The sequence below is a fragment of the Pelobates fuscus genome, chromosome 3, assembly GCF_036172605.1.
Source record: "Pelobates fuscus isolate aPelFus1 chromosome 3, aPelFus1.pri, whole genome shotgun sequence".
NCBI lineage: Eukaryota > Metazoa > Chordata > Amphibia > Anura > Pelobatidae > Pelobates > Pelobates fuscus.
In genome coordinates this window covers 151,994,374-152,017,338 of record NC_086319.1, presented here as the reverse complement: position 1 = coordinate 152,017,338, position 22,965 = coordinate 151,994,374, and the positions used below count along the sequence as shown (strand labels likewise).

General features: G+C 41.9%; 1 protein-coding gene across 3 annotated transcripts in view; it reads left to right on the top strand.

Annotated features, from left to right (window-relative positions):
* The window catches only part of LOC134602560 (aldo-keto reductase family 1 member B1-like), a 271,778-nt gene that overhangs the window by 55,747 nt on the left and 193,066 nt on the right, over positions 1 to 22,965 (top strand). The window contains exons 1-7 of one of the 3 annotated variants that reach the window (XM_063447535.1): positions 5,138 to 5,309; positions 9,556 to 9,723; positions 11,236 to 11,352; positions 14,525 to 14,602; positions 21,134 to 21,256; positions 22,131 to 22,237; positions 22,378 to 22,459. In XM_063447535.1, the coding sequence (XP_063303605.1) occupies positions 5,238 to 5,309; positions 9,556 to 9,723; positions 11,236 to 11,352; positions 14,525 to 14,602; positions 21,134 to 21,256; positions 22,131 to 22,237; positions 22,378 to 22,459 (747 nt within the window). In that variant the 5' untranslated portion in view covers positions 5,138 to 5,237. Of the gene's footprint in view, positions 1 to 5,137; positions 5,310 to 9,555; positions 9,724 to 11,235; positions 11,353 to 14,524; positions 14,603 to 21,133; positions 21,257 to 22,130; positions 22,238 to 22,377; positions 22,460 to 22,965 lie in introns of those variants that run through there. The other 2 variants (XM_063447537.1, XM_063447540.1) reach the window with 2 other exon arrangements.

Genomic DNA, 22,965 nt, shown 5'->3' with positions numbered 1-22,965 from the left:
CCAGGCAGAGACGAGAACACAGGACCATAAGGACATCGGAACAGGAACACAGGATCAGGATACAAGACACAGGAGCAAGGAGTCAGAATCACAGGAACCAGGAAACAGCAGGTACAGGATGAAGGATAATGATCTGACAGGGAGTAAGGGGAGAAACCAGAATATATAGGTGCTAAACAAGGGCAAGGTGTAGTGCTTAACGAAAAGAAATGAGAAACAGTGCCAAACAGAAACAGTGGTGAGTGTGAGTACTGCACGAGGGCATATTAATTAAGGAGTGTCGTGACAGGCAGCCGCACTTGGTTGTCGAATACCTGATAAACTCTTTTTGGCTAGGCACTCGCAAGAACTCCGGTAAAGATTAGACTGCTGCCAGTTTTACTTCCCGACCAACTATGCAAACGACGTTCAGGAGATTGGAACATACCGAACAGGCGGAGTATTCATACACTAAAACTAAGAGAATCCCATGCATGGTGTTCGCACAGGAACCCCCGAACAAAGACCTGCCAGAATTTTATCTTGATGGCATTCCCATTTCACCAAACTGATCTGAGTGATCTTTGGATATGTTATACACTCAGATCGGCGCTATCCGGGGATATAACTTTTGTGGGGTTCCTAGTTATGGTGGGGGTACTGTTGAGGTACTGTATATGGTGGGGGTACTGTTGAGGTACTGTATATTTTGTATAGATTTTCTGTACCTGCGAGATAATTTAATTATAGTTTTTTGTCATGCAATTACCTCTTAGGCACAGAGGATCTTGGGATTGAAACCAACGTATCATTGTACTGGAGACCCCATGTATGGGTCTGTGCATAAAAGCCATGTGTGGTCAAAATTAAATCTGTTGAGTCCCAGAATTATGTTTCGTCTGGTTACTGGGGCAATGGATGTCTGCTTATTTTAATGGTTCCAGAGTGGCTGAGAGAAGGAATTATGGGGGTAACCAGTGGGGTTATCCATGGCCCGCTTCAGAAGGCTTTCAATTTTCATCTTACAACATGCATACATACAAATATAGGGGAAAAGGTAGGGGGTGTCCGTTCAAGTGGGAGGAATATTAGTTACCCTCCTACATATAATCCTCCAGCCCACTGCTTCTATGCAGTTCTCTTAAAGTTCTACCCAAAAGGCCCCTACTGCTGTATCTAGAGGAAAAATAATGGTTATTTTAGTAAAGTAGGTTAAGTAGTAGTATAGGATCCCCATCCTACAGTGAAAATAAAATCAATTCAAAAGGCACATCGGCACCTAGGCTCGACACTCGTTTCTGCCCTTCTCACGAGCTAGTGAAAAAAGTCTGAAGGGTAGACAGGTGTACTGGCTGGCTTTCCAGGAGAATAGGAGGAATTTCCAACAGGAGGGCACTACCGTCACTGATGGATAAACGTCCTTGTTAACCAATCATCCCTCAGGAGTAGGTGCCACTGGAGATGGATACCTTCCATTTTGAAATGATGTTAGACCACCAACGTATTGAGCTGCTGTAAATTAATATCCGGGTGGAAGACCCCTAGTCTTCTTCCGTACCAAGAAAATGTTGCTGAAGAATTATCCGTTGTCGGGTGCAAATTGCACTGCACCTTTGTTGAATAGTGAGCATATCTCCTCGTCTATAAGGGTCTCGCTTTCCTCGGACACCCATAGAGGGGGAGGTGGAGGGTGTTGGTGTGGTGTTGAGACGAACTCGGTGACGTAGCCTCTCACTGTCTGCAGAATCCATGCATCTGCGGAAATCTCTTCCCATTGCTGTAAGAAAAGGGACAATCTGCCTGCAGTTCATATATTAGAGAGGGAACATGGAGAGGAACCCACTTGTGGGAAAGCGTCCTCAACCTTTGCGATCTGATCCTCTCAATCTGTCAGTTCCTCTGTAGTAGGGTGAGCCCTGGTATAAGGAAGTCGGGAAGAAATTGTTGCTGAATAATTATCCGTTGTCGGGTGCAAATTGCACTGCACCTTTGTTGAATAGTGAGCATATCTCCTCGATGTTGGATGAGGTCTGTGGATGAGGTCTGGGGCCAGAGGCCCAGAAACGGATGGTGGCTCGACTTGTTAGCCCTCCCAAAAACACCACTCAAGGAAGTCGTCCGGAACACTTGGCTCATCAATGCTTGGGCCTTGCTCAAGGTTTTAAAGAGCAATACATGCTAATTTAGCTCATGGATGAAGGCATCGCCGAACAGGAGGCTGTTGGCCGAAGCTTTGAGTCCCTTTTTTGACATATCCAGCAATTTGGTGTCTATTCGGAGGAGTGTGGCTCTGCACCGTTTGGTACAATGGGCAGCATTAGTATTATATAGTAGGCAGATGCTGCACAGTGCACATTCTCCTTAAGAGAGACCAAGATCCGCAAAATATAAGATTTTTGCTAACAGCTCCAAGATGTCCAGTATTTTGTCTTGGGTGGCTTTCAGCCCTTTTTTCGCCTTTGTGGGGTTCCCTGCCTGAATGGGACATGAAAATCATCACTGTTTGGTCAAACTCAGGTGTGACCGCCATCTTATGCAGTAGAGAAGATCGTGGGCATTCCGCCTGTAGTCTGTCTCTGACATCCCATTCAATGGGTTTGCGAATCCAGAAGTGGCCGAATTTGTCCAGGTGGGGTAGCAGGGTCCACTCCGATGATCTCTGGTGTCGGATGGTTCTCTGGTCCTAAGTGTCCAGGAACACACCATCCATTTCTTGCAAGGCCTGTGCCTGACTATCCCCTTGCGAGGAGGGACCACCAACATACGACTCTTTGACATATCTAGAATCCGTGGTCGGGAGGTCATCTTCTTCTTCAGCCAGTCATCTTCTCTCCTGATACTAAATCGTCAGCCCGCCATTCAGCCAAGACGTCAAGGTCAGCAGCAGTATAGTTAACTCCCTCTTCAGAGGATGGTATAGGCGGAGGCAGTTCAGAGACTGCCTGGCGTTTGGGTCGTTTGACCATTGCGCTACTTGTAGCCTTGGAGGGTAATACTGTGGTGTTTTTGTGGCGTTTTGTGAGGGCCGGAGTGTTGGTGTTGGAGACCTCAGAGCCTACCGTGTTGTCATAGCCCAGAGGTGCAAGGCACCTCTTAGGGATTTTTATAGGGATTTTTCAATACCCTTTATACTTGTTGATAATTACAACAAGATACTTTCTCCTGCTCTCCTTTTTTTTTCAGTCTTTCTTTTATTATGGCATGTGATTCACGGTTTACAGAATATAAAGAGGAGTTAAAGCAGTTTAAAGCAGCCTAGGTATGCATGAAATATTTAATACAAGATTATTAGGCTAACATGGGGGTGCATCAGCGTAGAGTTGTGGGAAAAGCGTTACATAGGATAGTCAGGTTATGTCAATTTGGCAAGTGTAACTACCAAAATGCAGTATGTGTGTGTCAGTTCAGCTGATATAACCAAAAGGTGTAAAATCAAGAAAGAATTGATATCCATATCTGAACGAACTACTAACCAAATGACCGGTTGGCACAACTCGCTAAAAATACTCTATGCACGCTTAGGCTATTGTGCTAATATAAGGGTAGTAGTGGGTCATGTAACGGGCAGGATTATAACACTGAGGCCAGTGTGATTGCCAGGCCAGCTCGGGGCTATTAGGTACGGGCTGTGTGCCGTGATGAGTAGCTGCACTAAAGGGGGTGACCTGGTTGGCATGGTTGTGTCATGGCTTGAGCTAACTAAAATAAAAGGCAACAGGCTGAAAGCAAACATAAAGACATGCATATTTTGCAATCAGTATATGCAGGTGCCGCTGGGGTTCAGCTAGTCAGTGTCCCCCTGGATTGCGTTCAGCCGATTCCCTTGTGTGGCCGTCCCTTCAGATAGATAGAAAGTCCATGCCACAGTTGATGAGGCACGTCGCCTCTCACCATGCCTTTCCTGTTTCCAGTTCCGTGCATTGTCACTCGCAGCCAGGGTGTGGATCTGCAGGGTCTCTGTTCCTTGCTACTCCGGCCCAAAGCCTTGGCGGGAGCCTTTTCCTTAAGTCCATTAATCCCTTCAGCAGGATCGTGGGCCCTCAGGTCTTCTGAGTTGTAAATAGACCCCTGGGTGTATGGACGGGAGTGCGGTGTTACCTCCAATTGAGCGCCCGGCTTGGAAGAAGAGCGATCAAGGAGTCCAGCAGTAGCGCCCAACTGTGCTACAAGAGGTGCGGGCTGACGTGTGCTCTGTTCTAGCGATGCTGCTAGCTTGGTTGGGAGACTGGCTACAAGGGTGTCCTTGTGGAGCTGTGGGGAAGCAGAGGGGGGGGGAGGGGTGGGGGGAGGGCAAAGGAGTGAGATTGGGGTATGTGGCAGGTCCCACTTGTAGCTGCGCCTCGTAGTCTGGGTGGTCTGCCTTTTCACCTGTTCTTTAGCGACGATAGGCCGCAGCAGGATCTCCATGGGGAATCTCAGCAGGTGAGTCGCTCCGGTTTGCGAGAGCTTCCTCCAGGGCTTTGGGTAGTGTTGCGCAACCGGGTTGTGCTAATGGAGCGAGCTAGCTGACGGTTTTTCAGGCTGATTTGGTGAGTGAAAACAGGAGCTCGATGTGCAGCCAGCAGCCATGATGCCCAGGCTCCGCCCTCCTCCTGGTCCCTTTTTTTTTTTTACTTTACTCTATCGTATTTTAACTTTAGGATCTTGTTTAAATAAAGTTTATTATTATTTGTTCTTGTTTTACCAGTACCTTTGAATGATTCTACTTAGGAGGTAATTTCAGTAAGGAGGGTTTCTACCTCTGATAGGCAGATTCTTTTACCTTATTTGTATCTTTTTTTCTAACAGAATAAGTTAACTTTGTATGCCTGCCTTCAGGTAATACTTACTGTGTCTGAATGATAGCAATCAGCACAGCTCCCATCCCCAGCCAATAGAAAGTCTCTCTGCTTTGGAACGTTGCCCAGGGAGTTAGAGGTATTTAATTGAACTCCCATTGTATAGTAACTGTCAGCACAGTAAGGCAGCACAATCGATATCTTATTTAAATGTTGATGTAAGTTTTATATGTTACCCCTTACATTCATTAATATTGGCAGATTAAGAAAATTCAATCAGAACTGGTTAACCTCACGTCCCTGTTCTATAAAACCTCTACTCACTGGCATTTCTGCCAATCAGCCTTGCCCCCCACCCCTTTCTAAGCCAATGAGAACGCTCCGTGCCTTTGGAACTTTGCCCTGGGAGTGGGTGATAGCTACAAAAGCGGGGATCCACCGTAACTTTCAGCCAGGTCAAGTGCCACATAGCCTGTCACCATGCCTGGACCAACACATGTCAAGCTCAACACCGGGGCTCAGATGCCCATCCTGGGACTGGGGACATGGCGGGTTAGTTAATCCAAGTTGCACACTGTTTGGCCGCACTATTTGTTGCTTTTCCTTTCCAGATGCATTTAAATATTAAAATATGTTTTTTAGTAAGGGAAGTCGCAACAGCTTTACCAACAAATTGCTGTGTTTTCTCTTATAGACATATGTTGTTTGTGATGACCGTTTCCGTTTCATAGTTCATGGAGTGCGTTTACCGTAATTTTATTATTTTGATTTTGAAGGACGATATTTTGTTTTGTTTTCTGCTTATGACATCCGTTCTCTATTATTATCCTAGGCATTTGCAGTCACAGATATTCTCACGTAGGTGTGGGTAGGCTTGCATTAATGCAGGGACAGCTTGGGCTCTCTGGTCCCTGTTTAAGTAGTGCTACTGCACTTTTCGTCATTTTGGGTTAAAATCCTAAAAATTGGGGAAGGGGGGAGGAATGTTAGGTAGTACTTCAATAAATAAGATGTAATTTTCTGCCTTTTTTTTTTTGTATTTTAATTGTGTTTTGTAAACTAAATTAATGAATAAAGGTTAATTGGTGTACACATGTTTATGCAAACATAATTTTAATATTTATTAGGTACACACGTCCTAATTAAATGTGTTCTACACATTTTATGTGTGATGTGACATGTGAGGCCAAATTGTGCTTTTCAGTGTTGGTCTGAGGTTTGGGCTAGCTTGAATGATAATGTTGATGACTTTCTTTTACTTCTGATTAGCACCAGCGCAAATATGTATATTTTGAGCCATATTTTTAAACTAGGTACTGTACACATCTACACAGGGACAGACTGACAGTGGCTTGGGCTCCCTGCACACCGATCTGTATGCTGGTGTAGATGTACCATGTATTTGATTGTATGTGTACGTAAATTTAATGTATGTTTCTGTGTGTATTTTTACTGAGCCCTGGTGTAAGTATGTCTGTGTGTAGTGTCAGTATATGTAGATTTAGAGTATACTTAAATACAGTACATGTTTTTATTTTTCTAAATAGGGTAGTATTTTTGTGTGTTTGTTTAGCAGTATGTATAAGGGTGTGTGTGTGTGTGAATTGTGGTAATGTGTTTGTATGAGGTATGCAGGCCTCCACATTTTGCTTCTTGAATTACCAGGTGTTAAAAACTACCAGCCTCCTTAAAGGAACACTATAGTATCAGGAATACAGATGTTTATTCCTGACACTATAGGTTTAAAATAGCCGTTTAGGTCACCGGCCCCCCTCACCCGCCCTGTTAAAAAGGTAATATACTGAGTCTTCTCATGGCTGACCCCACCCCCACTCCGCTTCCTTGGCTGGAATTAAAAAAATTGATGATCTCAGCCAATCCAATGCTTTTCTATAGGAAACCACTGGAAGGCTATTGCACATGCGTGGCAAAACACGATCCTGTGCCAATCAGCATCTCCTCATAGAGATGCATTGAATCCATGCTTCTCTGAGGTGCGTTCACAATGGGCAGCACTGACCCGGAAAGCACATCTACCACCACTAGATGTGTTCACATTAAAAAGCCTGCAAGGACAGACAGTAGACACCAGGACAACTACATTAAGCTATAGTTGTTCTTGTGACTATAGTGTCCCTTTAACTGCTTGTGTTTATTATTATTATTATTTTTATTCAAGTAGTGGAGGTAGGGGCTGTAGTAGGGGTAGGGGCTATAGCGGGTTCAGGGGTTATAGGGGCTCTAGAGGGTCCCTGAGGGTAGGGGCTGTAGGTTGTGCAGGGGATATAGGGGCTTTAGAGGGTGCCTCGGGATAGGGGCTGTAGTTGGTGCATGGGATATAGGGGATCTACAGGGTGCCTGGGGTAGGGACTTTAGTGGGTGCAGAAGGGTCAGGGGCTGTAGTGTGTGCAGGAAGGGTCAGGGGCTGTAGTGTGTGCAGGAAGGGTCAGGGGCTGTAGTGGGTAGAGGATGTTGCAGGTGCAGGAGGGGAAAGTGATGTAGTGGGTGCAGGGGGTAAGGGCTGTAGTGGCTGCAGGAGAAGTAGGGGCTTTAGTGGGTGCGGAGGGACGACTAGGGGCTTTAGTGAATGCTAAGGGGTAAGGGGCTTTAGTGGGTGCAGGGAGTAGGGGCTGTAGTGGATGCTAAGGGGTAGAGGATGTTGTGGGTGCAGGGGATAGGGGTTTAAGTAGGTTCAAGGGCTGCAGTGGGTGCAGAAGGGTAGGGGCTGAAGTGGGTGCAGGGGTTAGGTATTTTAGTGGATGCAGGGGGTATAGGGGCTCTTGAGGGTGCGCGGGTGCAATAGGAGTTGTATTAAAAAACAGGGGCATAGTGAGTGTAGGGGGTTATATGGGCTTTTGTTGTTAAGGGGGTTGGAGAGATAGGGGCAGTTGGGGGGAGGGGAGATTAGACACTAAATATTTTTAATTTTAATGAAAAGGGGGGGGGGGGGAGAACATAAAAATATATATATATATATATATATATATATATATATATATATATATTCCCCCCTCCCTAAGTGTTATCTTTGGCCAGGGAGGGTGAAATTCTTATCCTTTGAGTGGATCCTGGACATGCGGTCTGTAACACAGACCTCTGTCGATTTCCTTCAGGAACACTGAAGGGCAGCCTAGTGGGGTCTTTGGGAAGTCCCTTGGCTGTCCCTCAGTGTGCCCTGTATGGGGGGAGAAGATTTGTAGCAGCAGGGGCCCGCAGAAGGCTGTGCGGGCCCCATATTGAGCGCAGGCTGGCTGGGGATATTATTTAACTCCTCAACTCAGCCATTACTGCATTGCAGCAGGGGCGGGTCTCCCAGAGCCTCAGTCCATGACAGCTTTTTCCTTGAGTGCTCAGTCCGCCCCTACCAATCCAGCAGTGTTTTTCCCGCTATAAGCCAGGGTTTTACAACCTTTTAATATGTTATGTGTTTGGGCGTGTGCATTTGTGTGCAGGATATAGATTGTACTTCCAACAGGTATAGATCACTGTAACATAGACTGCTGACTACTATAACGAGGTGTAACGTTGAGCCATTTAAAAACACTGGATATGTGAGATAGCACTTCTAGGAACCTCTGGCCACCATTACACCTTAATCTCAATGAAGTTGTTATGGTGCATGCACGTTCTGGGCACCCGCTTACCTGATGCTATCAGACTGTCACCAACGCCCAATTTGAGGCTTCCTGAAGAAAGAATGAAGCAGAGCTAATGGATGGTTGCCATTTGGCCAATTTTGGGGTTAAACCTTTTTTAAACAGTTAACCCCTTATGGGTGCCTGGGCGTCATCTTACTTTAAAAAAAAAAAATTCAATAAGGAATTTTACCAAATTGGAGGATTCTCCTCCCCCCCCCCCCCCCACACCAGATTTGATATTCACTTTTTTGAATAAACTTTAAAGGGTGACATTCATTTGTTTGTAAATGAAACCATTGCATAGAACATTGAAAATAACCTATAGCTTTGTGTTAACCTTTTTTTGTAATGGTTTTCTTTTAAATGTTATATAAAAAATTTAGCAAATTACATCATAATCCAATTCCATCAAGACACAAACTAGATACACAAATGAGAAGGATAAATCAAAACCTTAACTTCCCTTCTTCTGTGTATGCTTTCTCATTACTGAGACTGTATTTGAACAAAACTTCACTTTTTTGGCATCTTCATAAAGGATCTGTGGACTTAAAGTCTTGTATTGGACGTTGTTTTATTTATTAATTTTTTCATATGCTCTCTCAATACTGACAGTCAGATGCTAAGGACTGAGCTTATAACAGAAACTGACTTGCAGCAAAGATAAAGGCACTCCGTTGAGGGATAAAATGGTGTGAATATCTATATCACATTTTACTTTTCACGCCACAAAAATACATATTTGTTAGAGGGGATAAGTAAAAATCATATCAAAGATCTTGAAGAAAATGGGAGTTCCCTTTTATAGCATTTCTATTTTCTCCATCCTAATCAGTTCATTCTCTCCATACCGTAAAAATATGTTTGCATATCTATTAAAAAAAATGTTTGGTCACCTAGTAATAATTATATTGTGTTCTTTCCAGGCTGAGCCAGGTAAGGTAAAGGCAGCTGTGGAAAAAGGGATTACTTGTGGGGAAAGGGTTGTTCCAACTTTTGGGAAAATTGTGTGCCCTCTGCCTGGAGATAATTGATTTACTCCTTAACTTATCTCAATATCTCCCAGGCAGTGGGAAGGCGTGTATTACCGTAAAAAAATGTTTGCATATCTTAAAAACATTTATTGTCACCTAGTAATAATTATATTGTGTTCTTTCCAGGCTGAGCCAGGTAAGGTAAAGGCAGCTGTGGAAAAAGCAATCGATGTGGGATACAGACATGTGGATGGTGCCTACGCATATAAGAATGAGAAGGAGGTCGGAGAGGGGATCCACACAAAGCTTAAGGAAGGAGTGGTGAAGAGAGGAGACCTGTTTGTGGTTAGCAAGGTGTGTGTGTGTAAAAACACTGCAAAAATAAAGCACATAGCCTGTAGCCTGTGCACAAAATACACCCACACATACATAAACTCTTGCACACAGTCTCTCCCATGCAAATATTAATGAAAGAGAGTAAATACCTTCTTGTTATTAGCAATGTGTGCACCCTGCAAAGCAAGCAAGACTGACATTCATATTTTATTTTTACAACTTTTACATGATATACCGATAGTTTGTACTGATATGGCCAAGTATGTGTGCCTGTGTTTCCATGTGTGCTGAATTTAGTAACCGTTATTTTCTAAAGTGTAGGTTGTGGGAAATTTTAAAGTGAGTTTCAAATTTTAAAATTATTTTGTATTCCAGACAATTGTCACTTTAGTGGAAAAACCTTGACATTATATTTGTTTTACATTGTGTCAATGTCATTTGTATATCTTTTTATGTCATTACATATGGTTCTTTGATAGTCTATTCATTAACAGGACTCTTCAAATGAAAAGTGGGCATCCATTTAGATTTGCTGGATTTTGCCTACCGCAGAAAAGAGCTCTTTAACCACTTAAGGACAATATAAGGATTCCCTTTTATTCCAGAACTTTGGTCCTTAAGGGGTTAAAGACTTGTTTCTCAACTCATAGTATGTGTACCTCGGGGAGTACAAGTACAAGGGCTATACATAGTGCTATTCTGCCACCCCACCCCACTGAATGTCATTCAGCCGTTAAAAGAAACAACTCGCACACCTAAAGCACTTTAGCTTTCTTAATGGTTTTAGGTGGGAAGAGTGTGTCCTCAGTGACCATAGACATTCTTTACTGGGGAAGAAGGAGAGGACTTGCAAGACTGCATACAAGAGATCTGCAGGTTTCGCAAGCTGTTTTTTTTTTTTTTTTATTTACCCACAATGAATAAATGCATACGTTTCCACCTCCTTTTTTTTTTTTTTAAAGGAACACTCCAAGGCATAGCCAGATTACCCATAAGGCAGAGCTCATATGATCTCCAGACAATAGTCGACTGAGCCTTGAGCTCCTGTTCCTGCTGTGGGAGGCCCTCATTGAGCCGGCAGGGTGATTAGTGCCAGCTCAAGATTGCTTGTCGGAGCTTTGTGGTCTTCACCTCAACTGGGTGCAGATGACCTTTCGAAGCTGTTTTAAGATCTCCTCCACCTCTTTACCATGGCTAGGAGTGCTGCAGTCATTGACAGAAGCATTTTCTTTTCGCTGTGGAAGAACATAGTATTTAAGGATATAATAGCGCAGAGTCTTGTTGATTGTTGCCGTAGTCAATAAAATATTTTTTTACCAATTTTGAGGCAAAAGTGGAAATTGCATAATATTTGGGTTTTTCTCCTCTTGGACTAGCGCTATGGGAAAGGCTGAATTGATGTATTTTTTTATTTTTTTTTATTTTATATGATCACAAAACAAGTCAGATGGGGGAGGGGGGACAAATTTACACTTACAATTAAGACATTGAAATTTTTACATGCTGTTTGTTCCTTTTTTTATTTTAAAGCTCTGGTCCACTTTCCATAAGAAGTCTCTGGTGAAGGGAGCCTTCCAAAAAACCTTGTCTGATCTGAATCTGGACTACCTGGATCTTTATCTAATGCATTTTCCAGGAGGTTTCAAGGTGAGTGGGCAACAGTGATTTAATAAACTGAACACCACTTGTCAGTATCGTGGTTGTCAATAGCACATAGAGGGCATTGAAAAAAAATTAAACGAAAAAAACAAGCTAATCTAAAATGAGACTAGAGGTGCACAGCCATGTTTGGCCCCATTTCCCTCCAGGGTCAAAACATAATTAAATCTTTATTATTAAAAAAAATTGAAAAGCAAATTCAATTACAATTCATGTACATATGTAATATATATCAAATGGCTACCAAGGGGACATAATTTACAAACACATTTAGACATTTGTCTAAAATGCTCCCATTAAACCATTAAAGGACCACTATAGTGCCAGGAAAACATACTCGTTTTTCTGGCACTGTAGTGCCCTGAGGGTGCCCCCACCCTCAGGGACCCCCTCCCGCCGGGCTCTGGGGAGAGAAAAGGATTAAAACTTACCTTTATTCCAGCGCCGGGTGGGGAGCTCTCCGCCTCCGATCCTCCCTTTCGGCGCGCATTCAGCCGGTCTCATAGGAAGGCATTTACAATGCTTTCCTATGGACGCTTGTGTGCTCTCACTGTGATTTTCACAGTGAGAATCACGCAAGCGCCTCTAGCGGCTGTCAGTGAGAAAGCCACTAGAGGATTTGGAGGCTGGATTAAGCCTATTATAAACATAGCAGTTTCTCTGAAACTGCTATGTTTATATAAAAAAAGGGTTAATCCTAGAGGGACCTGGCACCCAGACCACTTCATTAAGCTGAAGTGGTCCTTTAAGTGTTGTGCAGAACTTTTACTTTTTTTCTTATTTACTAAAATGCTGATGATTACTGCCAAATATAGAAAGAAATGGCTGATATTTTTTCCACTGCTTTGCAGTGTGCATGCTGAGGGACACTATGGGCATCAACATAACTGTGCACACTTGGCTTTGGCCTCATTGTCCCCACGTATATTTCTCTGTGTTCAGATCTAAATAGTTTTTGTTAAAAAGAGGGGGGAAAGGTTAACTTGGCCTCCAGACCATGACTTCCTTCTCACGCAATGAATTCATGAACTGGTAATTGCTTTTCGGTGTGCACTTCGGTGAGCCACTGACAGCCGTGTTAGCAGAGCTGCTGGGGAGAACTGGAGAAGGATTACATCCATGGAAACGCATGCTGACTTCTACACGTATGTCTAGTGTCTGGCTGTCTCTCTTGCTTGTTATGTTTAGTTTCACATCTCAAGTAAGTCCTTTTTGCGAAACTCAGAAATCATTCGCTTCTAGTTTCCATCTTGGCAAAAGGTGCATTGTCTGCCTCTGTTGAGACTATATTCTCTGTAATTGCTTGCCAGTTCCTGTGTCTAGCATTCACTGACTACATTCTTTCCCTGCATCATTTAATACTAGATCATTATGCCACTGTTGCTTAATTTCTTTAACCCCTTAAGCATCAAACTTCTGGAATAAAAGGGAATCATGATATGTCACACATGTCATGTGTCCTTATGGGGTTAAACAAGGTAACCTGGGTGCAGTCCCATCCCTGCACTGTGTCTTTTCTCTGTATTAAACATTAGTGTGCCACCCAGTGCTATGTGTTATCCATGGTTTGAATAGAAAATGTCTAGGAGCAGTAATTGTAATATGTTCCTTTCGTAGTCTTCCCCCCCTTTGAACCCCCTCCCTCCCTCAAAAAAAATATATAATCTGGATAAAAACCCTGTTAAAGGCTCAACTTAACCAGCTAACTATTTGGGTCTCTGTGTATTAAAAGGCATTAATGTAAAAAAAACATAAAAAAATAAGCCGAGTTATAGTAGTGGTATAAGTCAGTTGTGGTGTGCCGAAACCGACGTACGGGTAGGCCTATAAAAGAGAGCAAAAAGTTAACAGTTTAATCCTTAGTACGTGTTGACACTACGTAACCAGTACTTTAAATGCCTGTCTCAGTTCCCTCTCTGTTTGAGGGATATCTGGTGTATGCAGATGATTGTAATGTCCCAGTTTATGATGTGCGCTGGGATTTTTACTAAAGATTGCAGAAGCAGTACTTATTCTAAAAGAATGACCAGAATATGTCCAAGGGTAGTATCAGAGTTCTATGAACTGTGTCCCGACGTACAGAATAAATTTGATGTACTGAGTGGTTACCTTGTAACCTTAAAAGAGAGCGTATGCCTGTAGTCCTGTGAGTGTCTGACAATTGGTCTAGTGTGTTGACCTGTTGATAGTATGTAGTTATATGTCTTCAGGTGGGTATGAGAGAAGTTTAAGTGTTTGTTGGCTAATTTAGGGTTAAAGGTGGCAAAAGGATGGGAATGTCAGCATGGTATCGATGGAGTACGGATAGACTATTCGATATTCCAAAGTGAACTTATTAAAATGGCCAGAGTTCTGGTATATAAACGGTTGCTATAAGCAGAGAGAGCCACGTGTTCCTGCAATCTACCATGACCATGAGATGAGCTAATCCAGAATGAGATCCTGGAATGTAGGAGTTTTAGTATGTTGTTAAGCAGGCGTGTTTGGAGGAATACCTAAAATGGGATTGAGACAAGGCTTTAGCTGCTATGTTATGACAGGCTGGTATGTGTATGCAGACAAGGTAAAATGGCTGTGTTGCTGCCAGCCAAGTAACTTCGCATACTGCTGTGTTTGAGTAGTAATTGACAGACTTCTTCCCCCAAAGAGACCCTAGACATGAGACGGTGGCAAATGAAATGCCCCTACCATTTAATACCGTACAAATACCGAAGAGACGTCCACTGTAGAATGTTGCAGGGAACAACTTTAGAATGAATTAGTGAAGTCAAGCAAGGTGTAGTAAGGAATAAGGAATCGATCGTTATCTATAAGGATACCAAATTGATCTCTTTCCTTTACAATATGTACTTCCTAATGACTGAAGAATTAAATGTGCCAGTTAATTAATGTGAGCAGAAGGAATGTGTGCCAGACTGTAACTTGTGATCTTACCCATACTAGATGAAAGTAAGGGGTACATATTGGGGTACTCTTTGTGAGGGTTAGGAACTCATGAGTTAGGAGACTCTAATTCTCAAGACTATCATAGAACATTATTATGATGAAAGGATGGAGGTCATCCATAAAAATCAGTTAAAGATAAGTGATCATTCTGCTTTTAAAACACAACTATTGTATAGTTACATCATTCTAAACTAAATTTCTGTATTGTTTTTAGGTTGGCGATGCCATATTTCCCACTGATGATGAAGGCCAGGTCTATCCAGATGACTCTCATTTCCTGGAGACATGGGAGGTATGTGACAGCTTGTATAGGTTTTATTGAAATGGGTGTCTAGTAATTCTTAAACAACTATACCAAAATGATTATATATATATATATATATATATTCTATTAATGAACTCAATTATTGATCACTCGCCAGCTCAAAGTAAAGGGACACTCCAGGCACCCAGACCACTTCCAGCTCCAGCAGTGCCAACTCCCACTACCCTTAGCCCTGCAAGTGTAATTATTGCAGTTTTCATAAACTGCAATATTTACCTTGAAGGGTTAAGTCCTCCTCTAGTGGCTGTCTACTAGACAGTCACTAGAGGACACTTCCGTATTCATAGAACACGAAAAGTGTGCTATAACGACGCTGGACGTCCTCATGCTATGTGAGGACCTCCAGCATCGCTGAAATCCCCATAGCAAAGCATTATTCAAGTTAGCAATATTCTAGTGCGCGGCAACTCTCTTCATGAGGACATCCAGCGTCCGTGAAATTTCCATAGAAGAAGCATTGAGGAAATGCTTTTCTATGGGGATTTCACGGACGCTGGATGTCCTCGTGGGGATGGCCTGTTGTGTATTATGAGCGCCGACCCAGTGCTGAGGGACATCCAGCGCTGGAATCAGGTGAGGGGGAGTAAATAGGGAGAAGGGTGCGAGGGACCAGAGTTCACTGTAGTGTTAGGAATACAGATTTGTATTTCTAACACTATAGAATCCCTTTAACAGTCTCAATGCAATACGTAACCATAAAACTGACACCATAACTTGTGGTTCTAAACTCCACTGGCATGAGTATACATCTATCAATTTTATGTCGAAGAGAGAGAGAGAGATAGTGTGGCTGCACTCACGGAAGTTTCCTTTAAAATTTAACTTTTATTGGGTTTCCATAAAAAAAATCGACGTTTCAGTCCAGCATGTGGACTTTCATCAGGATCCTGATGAAAGTCCACATGCTGGACTGAAACATCGATTTTTTATTTTTTTTTATGGAAACCCAATAAAAGTTACATTTTAAAGGAAACTTCCGTGAGTGCAGCCACACTATCTGAATGTATGATGCTTTGGCCCAGGTAATACACCTGGTTTTTGCAAACAGTGATAGCTTGAGTGCAAGGTACGGTATATATTTATCTCTCTCTCTCTCTCTCTCTCTCTCTCTCTCTCTCTCTCTCTCTCTCTCTCTCTCTCTCTCTCTCTCTCTCTCTCTCTCTCTCTCTCTCTCTCTCTCTCTCTCTCTCTCTCTCTCTCTCTCTCTCTCTCTCTCTCTCTCTCTTTCTCTCGCGTAAGTTAACCAAACAGTCATTATCTGCCCCAAGTAGTGCAGATGTGAGGAATCAAGACAGAAATAATAAAAGAAAAACCCTAGACTATAAAGGATGATATCAACTGTGTCAGACCACAGATCCTTCATATCTGGCTCAGAAAGTGGCACTGTCTAACACTACGGTGTCCCAATGCACATTTTGCTTTTGCTTACCAGGGTGTGAGTGGACTACAGGGATCCTCAGTCAAAAATTGTATCCTAACAAATTGCTCAAAAGAGCTTTTCAAAGAGCACTACGGATCAATAGAACAGAAAAGTATACTCCAGAAGTGAAGGATTCATGCATCAGATGCATTGGGACCTATACAAAGGGCTGGGATGAGGTACTCTCCATAGTAAAACAATTCTGTCCGATTCTGTGACATCAGGACAATTGAAGGCTCTTATTTCATTACATCCATCTGTGACTTCCTGTAAATCAATAAATTGCTTTGTCCAGCAGATCATATACTCTTATCCTAAAAGACCCCAATCAACATGGCTAGCAGTTAACGGATATAGTCTACATCATATCATATCATACAGTTGTTGACTACAATATATTGGGAAGACATATCAACAGTTTAGGAGAAGGATTCTTCAACATATACTATTCTGTTTCACACAAAATTCCACGCCAATTTCACGCCATGTTAAGAGCATACATAGAATGTGACTGCAGATAAGAACCATTTGGCCCATCTAGTCTGCCCAATATTTCAAAATACTTTTAATTAGTCCCTGGCCTTATCTTAAGTCTAGGATAGCCTTATGCCTATCCCATGCACTGTGTTAACCTCTACCACTTCTACCAGGCTATTCCATGCATCCACTACCCTCTCAGTAAAGTAATACTTCCTGAAATTATTTTTAAACCTTTGTCCCTCTAATTTAAGACCGTCCTCTTGTTGTGGTAGTTCTCCTTCTTTTAAATATAGTCTCCTCCTTTACTGTATTGCTTCCCTTTATGTATTTAAATGTTTCCATCATATCCCCCTGTCTCGTCTTTCCTCCAAGCTATACATGTTCCTTTAACCTTTCCTTGCAAGTTTTATCCTGCAATCCTTGAACCAGTGAACCAGTTTAGTACCCCTTCTCTGAACTCAAGATATGGTCTCCAGTACTGCGTACAATACTCCAAGTGAGGTCTCGCCAGTGTTCTGTACAATGGCATGAGCACTTCTCTCTTTCTACTACTAATACCTCTCCCTATACAACCAAGCATTCTGCTAGCATTTCCTGCTGATCTATTACACGGTCTGCCCACCTTTAAGTCATCTGAAATAATTACTCCTAAATCCATTTCCTCAGATATTGAGGTTAGTAGGGTATCATATATCCTATACTCTGCCTTTGGGTTTTTACGTCCAAGATGCCTTATCTTGCACTTATCCACATTAAATGTCAGTTGCCACAGCTCTGACTATTTTTCTAATTTTTCTAAATAATTTTCCACTTGGCTTATCCCTCCTGGAACATCAACCCTGTTGCAAATTTTAGTATCATCAGCAAAAAGACATACCTTACCATGAAGACCTTCTGCAATATCACTAATACAAATATTAAAGAGAATGGGTCCAAGTACAGATCCCTGAGGTATCCCACTGGTAACTAGACCTTGCTTCGAATATACTCCGTTTACTACAACCTTCTGTTGCCTGTCACTCAGCCACTGCCTTACCCATTCAACAATATTAAACAAGATTGCAGTTTATTGATGAGCCTTCTATGCGGAACAGTGTCCAAAGCCTTACTGAAATCTAGGTAAGCAATGTCTACTGCACCACCCTGATCTATTATTTTAGTCACATAGTGCCAATGCCACATGCCAGAAATTTCAGGCACTTGAGAAAATGAGACTGGATCCAGGGAAAGGCAATCTAAATAAATCCTTTTAAAAACACGTATAAAATAAAAGAGTAGAGAGAGTGTGTCAGGTTGCTGAACATTCGTGGGGGGTAACCCCTTAGTATAAATTAACTGAAACAAGGGAGAAAAAAGTGCAAGAAGTCCATAAAATGGGGAAAAAAGAGAGATATCTAACAAGAAACTCCCCTGGAAATTCTTGTACTGTAACAGCAGCCCTGGGTGTTCTTCTCATGAAGAGAAATAAAATGTAACTTAATTCTAACAGTTAAAATAACTGAAAAGCAAATAAGTAAAAAGCTGAGAGAAGAAAAATTATAGTTAGCCCGTGCTGCCCCTGTCTGGTTGGCAAGCACTAGTGGCACAGGGGTAAAAGAGGTATAGACAAAAAGACACTATAATTAGTAGTATCTATATTTTCAATTGGCTACCCCCCCCCCCCCCCCCAACTCCCATCATTCTGTGCCACCTTGGCGGCAATCTAATTCCCCTCTTCAGTAGAATAGCAGCCAAACTATCAACACGGCTACCTAACTAAAACGTAATAAGATCATCAAGTAAGGTGGCTAAACCGGAGGAAAATAATGAAATATAGCAGCTTCAGCATGATCCCCTGTCAACCCCCTTTGAAGAGCCGATAATCATTTTTATTCTCTCAGCTTTTTACTTATTCACTTTTCACTTACAGTTATTTTAACTATTAGAATTAAAAGTGACATTTTATTTCTCTTTATGAGAAGAACACCCAGGGTTGCTGTTACAGTACAAGAATTTCCGGGGGAGTTTCTTGTTAGATATCTCTTTCTTTTTTTTTTTTTCCCCTTTTATGGACTTCTTGCATTTTTTTCTCCCTTGTTCCTTTAAAAACATGAGTCCACATTGATCTGCAAGTTTAAAACTCCGTATTCACTGGAATTAAGCGAAGAATTCAACTTCACCCAATTTGTCCATTAATCTGTTATCTTTTATAAAGGAGGCGATCTACAAAGTTGTATACTTTGTTTCATTAATAATCAAAATCTTGTATATCCTCGTATGTTAGTGAATAGGAATACAGGATTTTTTTTAATTTATTTTTTTCTTGAATGGTTGGAATACTGGAGTTAACTCCTGAAACTTGATTTCAGTGGATTAATAGTTTGAACCTCTTTTGAATAGTATGCTTAACAACTTTTCCACTGTAGGGTTTTAGTTTAGAATGGGCCTCCTCTTTAAAAGACAAGGCAATTGAAATGGAGTGTCAAGACTTAACCCTTAGACATATATTGAGTATATTCGGTCTAATGTACCGTAGGCAGACTAGGGAAATATAAGAGGGAATTTTAGTCTCTCAATCTTATGTTGTATCAGTTGCTGATTAGGTTGAACCAGTGAATCGCTGGTAGGGACTGTAGAATTAATATGAGAGCTAACATTTTTTACTTTCATACACTGATCAGCCACAACGTAATCAGTAAGTCCTTCTTGTGCTGCCAAAACTGCTCTGATGCATCGATGCATGGACTCTACAAGATTGTGTCTTGCAATATCTGGCACCAAGTCATTAGCAGCAGATCATTTAAGTCCTGCAAGTTGCGAGGTGGGGCCTCCATGGATTGTATTTGTTGTTCCTGCCCATCCCACAGATGCTCAATCTGATTGAGATCTGGGGAATTTAGAGACCAAGGCAATAACTTGAAAACTTAGTAATGTTCCCCAAACCAAGCCTGAACAATAGTTGCAGTTGGCAGGGTGTATCCTGTTGAAAGATGCCACTGCCATCAGGGAACACCATTGCCATGAATGGTTGTACGTGGTCTGCGACAAACTCTAGGTAGGTGGTACATATCAATGTAACATCCACATTAATGCTCCATGGTCCAGTTCTGACACTCACATCCCCATTGAAGGCGCTTTCGGCACAGACTGTTCTGTGGCTATGCTGCTCCATGCGCAGCAAACTGCGATGCACTGTGTGTTCTGACACCTTTCTATTATGGCTAGCATTAAGTGTTTCAGCAGTTTAAGCTGCAGTAGCTCTTCTGTGTGATCAGACACCACGTGCTACCCACATGCATTAGTGAGCCTTGGGCACTCATAACCATGACTCCAGTTCACCAGTTGTCCTTCTTTGCACTACGTTTGGTAGATACTAACCACAAGGCTTGCCACTTGTCAAAGTCACACAGATCCTTTCGCTTGCCCATTTTTCCTGCTTCCAACTCATGAAATTAAAAAACAGACTGTTCACTTGTTGCTTAATATATCCCACCCATTGACAGGTGCCATTGTAACAATATGATCAATATTATTCACTTCATCTGTTGGTGATTTTTAATGTTGTGGCTGATCAGTGTAAGGATTTTGAATCTGGCAGTCAGTGTAGAAAAAGCATACGGGGAAAAGACTTAAGCAATATTTCTATTTCTCTTTTTCATTTGCAATACTTGCCCTGGCTTTGCATTGTCTAAACTGGATTATAAAGTCATTTTGCTAAATCTTTAATATAATAAAAGAGGAAAAAAATACAATATGTTGTAGTCTGTTTAATAACATTTTGCAAGGCAACTCCCCATTTTGATGTTTTTTTTTCCTTCTAGCTTTGAGAATCTGCAATCAGGAATTCTGACATTCTGTATAAAACACGCTCACTTTTACTCAGGTTTTGTTTCTGTTAAAGCAGAAAATCTGAAAAAAATATGTAGACACTTAGAAAGTGGTGTAGGGCACAACACAAAGGGACAATTTCAAGAGAATACACTTGTACAGCCAAGAGATGCACAACACTGATATACTCATGTAAACACAATTTAAAACATTCACAGGCAGTTTACTGCAGACCATGTGGATTTGCTGCCAGAATATGCATGGTTTAAGGGATACTATAGCTCCAGGAATGCAAAGTTGTACTCCCTGTGGTGGTAAAGGGTTAAAAACCCTCTGGTTACCTGATCCCAGCACCAATGACCCTCTGCTCTGCCTCCTCAAACAATACTGACTACTTCAGTGAGCTTAAGCGGTCTGGGTGCCTATAGTGTCCCTTTAACAGGTTACACTCTGCCTGTACTCCAAGTATCAGTTTTTTTGCGTTCTTTCAATACCGTAAGAGTAATGCTAATAGTGTTATCCTAATGCTAGTTATTTTACGATGCTGGCTTTAGGGCCCTTTACGGTAGATGGTATTTTTGTGTACTAGTTCCCATGAAGTGATGTATCGTGTTTGTGTGATGTGCTGTTTAAAAAGCTTTATCAATACAGCTAACATAATTCAGGTTCCTGTAATATTCTTATTACCTGGTTTTTAGGTAATTATATTGATTGTTGTGTGAATGGCTCATGTTAAACCATAAAAGCGCTGCAGTGCTCACTGATCTTCCCCTCTGTTATTGTGCCGTCAGGGTATGGAGGAACTGGTGGACGCTGGATTAGTGAAAGCCATTGGCATTTCCAACTTTAATCACAAGCAGATAGAAGAACTGCTAAACAAGCCTGGATTAAAATACAAACCAGCAGTTAACCAGGTAAGCACGGTTTACTGGAAACTCCCCTTGTTTATTTGGAATAAGGGAAATGCTGTATTCAAAGACTCTGTCAATATCAAATACATTCATTCTCGGGGTGGGAGGAGAGAGAGGAAGCAAGTCCTCTGGAGCAGGGGATAAAGAATATCTCTCAGTGCATCTCAGAAACCCCATCCCCTAAATTAATGTTTTTAAGCTGGCCTGCTGTCTCTTAGCTTGTTGCATTTTTGGCAAAAATGCACATATGTACACAAGGAACATGTACATCAATATTATAAAACCGTAGGAAGGGAATTAATTTGATTTATACCAACAAAGCACTCTGCCTTTATCTACATGCAAACCTGGTGGTCTAGCTATAGTTGACACCAGCCAATTGTAGAGCAGCAGATGGTATGTTGGCTACATCAATCACAGCTCTGTATAAGACTGGAATGGCATTTACTCTTCAGCAAACAAATATAATTTTCTGTCCAGCCTGGATGGTGATGATTGCTGAGAGAGTTCTGAGTGAGTTATCAGAAGTGCAATGTATACGTTCTATGTATAGGACTCTGTATTCTCTGGGTGCCAGGGAATTCCCTTTTGTTTTTGTTTTGTTTGTTTTTCTCGAAATTGCTTCAAAATGGTTTGAGAGAAAAAAAAACATTGGGATAGAACCTCTAGCTTCTTTGCAGTATAACTACTACACTAAGATTAAGTGGTTATAGTAAATTGTGTTGCCCTTTCCAATATACAGCTCAAAGAATTTAAACATTTACAAAATAGACATGATTTTATTGCTTTTTTTTTTTTAATTTAAATTCTTTTGAGGGGGTGCATTTTGTATGTGGGTTTTTTTTTTTTAAGTGTGTTTTTCACTTTTAAATACCAGGTTGAATGTCACCCTTACCTGACACAGAAGAAGCTTATTGCATATTGCCAATCCAAAGGTATCGCTGTAACCTCATTTAGTCCACTGGGGTCGCCAGACCGTCCATGGTAAGAATGGTGGAATTTACTAATTATTAGTAATAATGTGTTATATCTAAATTCAGTGCATGTATTGAGGGGTTGATATATGTAGCTGCATCGGTGTCTAACCAGTTCAGCATTATCTCCATTTTTTTACAAATAAATAGGGCCAAGCCAGAAGACCCATCATTGCTTGATGATCCCAGCATTAAACAAATAGCTGACAAGTACAAGAAGTCATCTGCCCAGGTACTGAAGATCTTATCTATTCTTTTAGGAAGTTTATCTTAGGCTGTTCAGTTTATTTTGGGTGTATATCTGGTTCAGGGTTTTTCGTTAACTGGCAATAAGTTTTCTTATTGTCTAAATCATGGGTAGTCAACCTGGTTCCTACAGCCCACTAGTGGGCGGTTTATGATTTCAGGTGGGTTCTGCAGAAAACGCCTGGTGGGTCTCGATGTGCATTGATGGCCATGGACCAGACCTACCATGCAGAGGCAGCCTTGCTGTTAACCCTCTTGGGCATAGTTTCAGCAGTGGGAGGGAAGGGCCTGGGAGGCTCTGTGTTACTCCCGCGAGAGCAGGCTGGTCGGAGCGCTGCCATGCATTACAATGGCAACGCTCCGATACAGTGCTGTGCTTGCAGGAGAGTCAGCCTGCAGCCAGAGGAGCTGCGGTATACAGTGAACATGCCACCACTGGACAACAAAAGCTTGCAGCATTATGTCCCCCTTCCTTGGTAAAAGGTAAGAAGA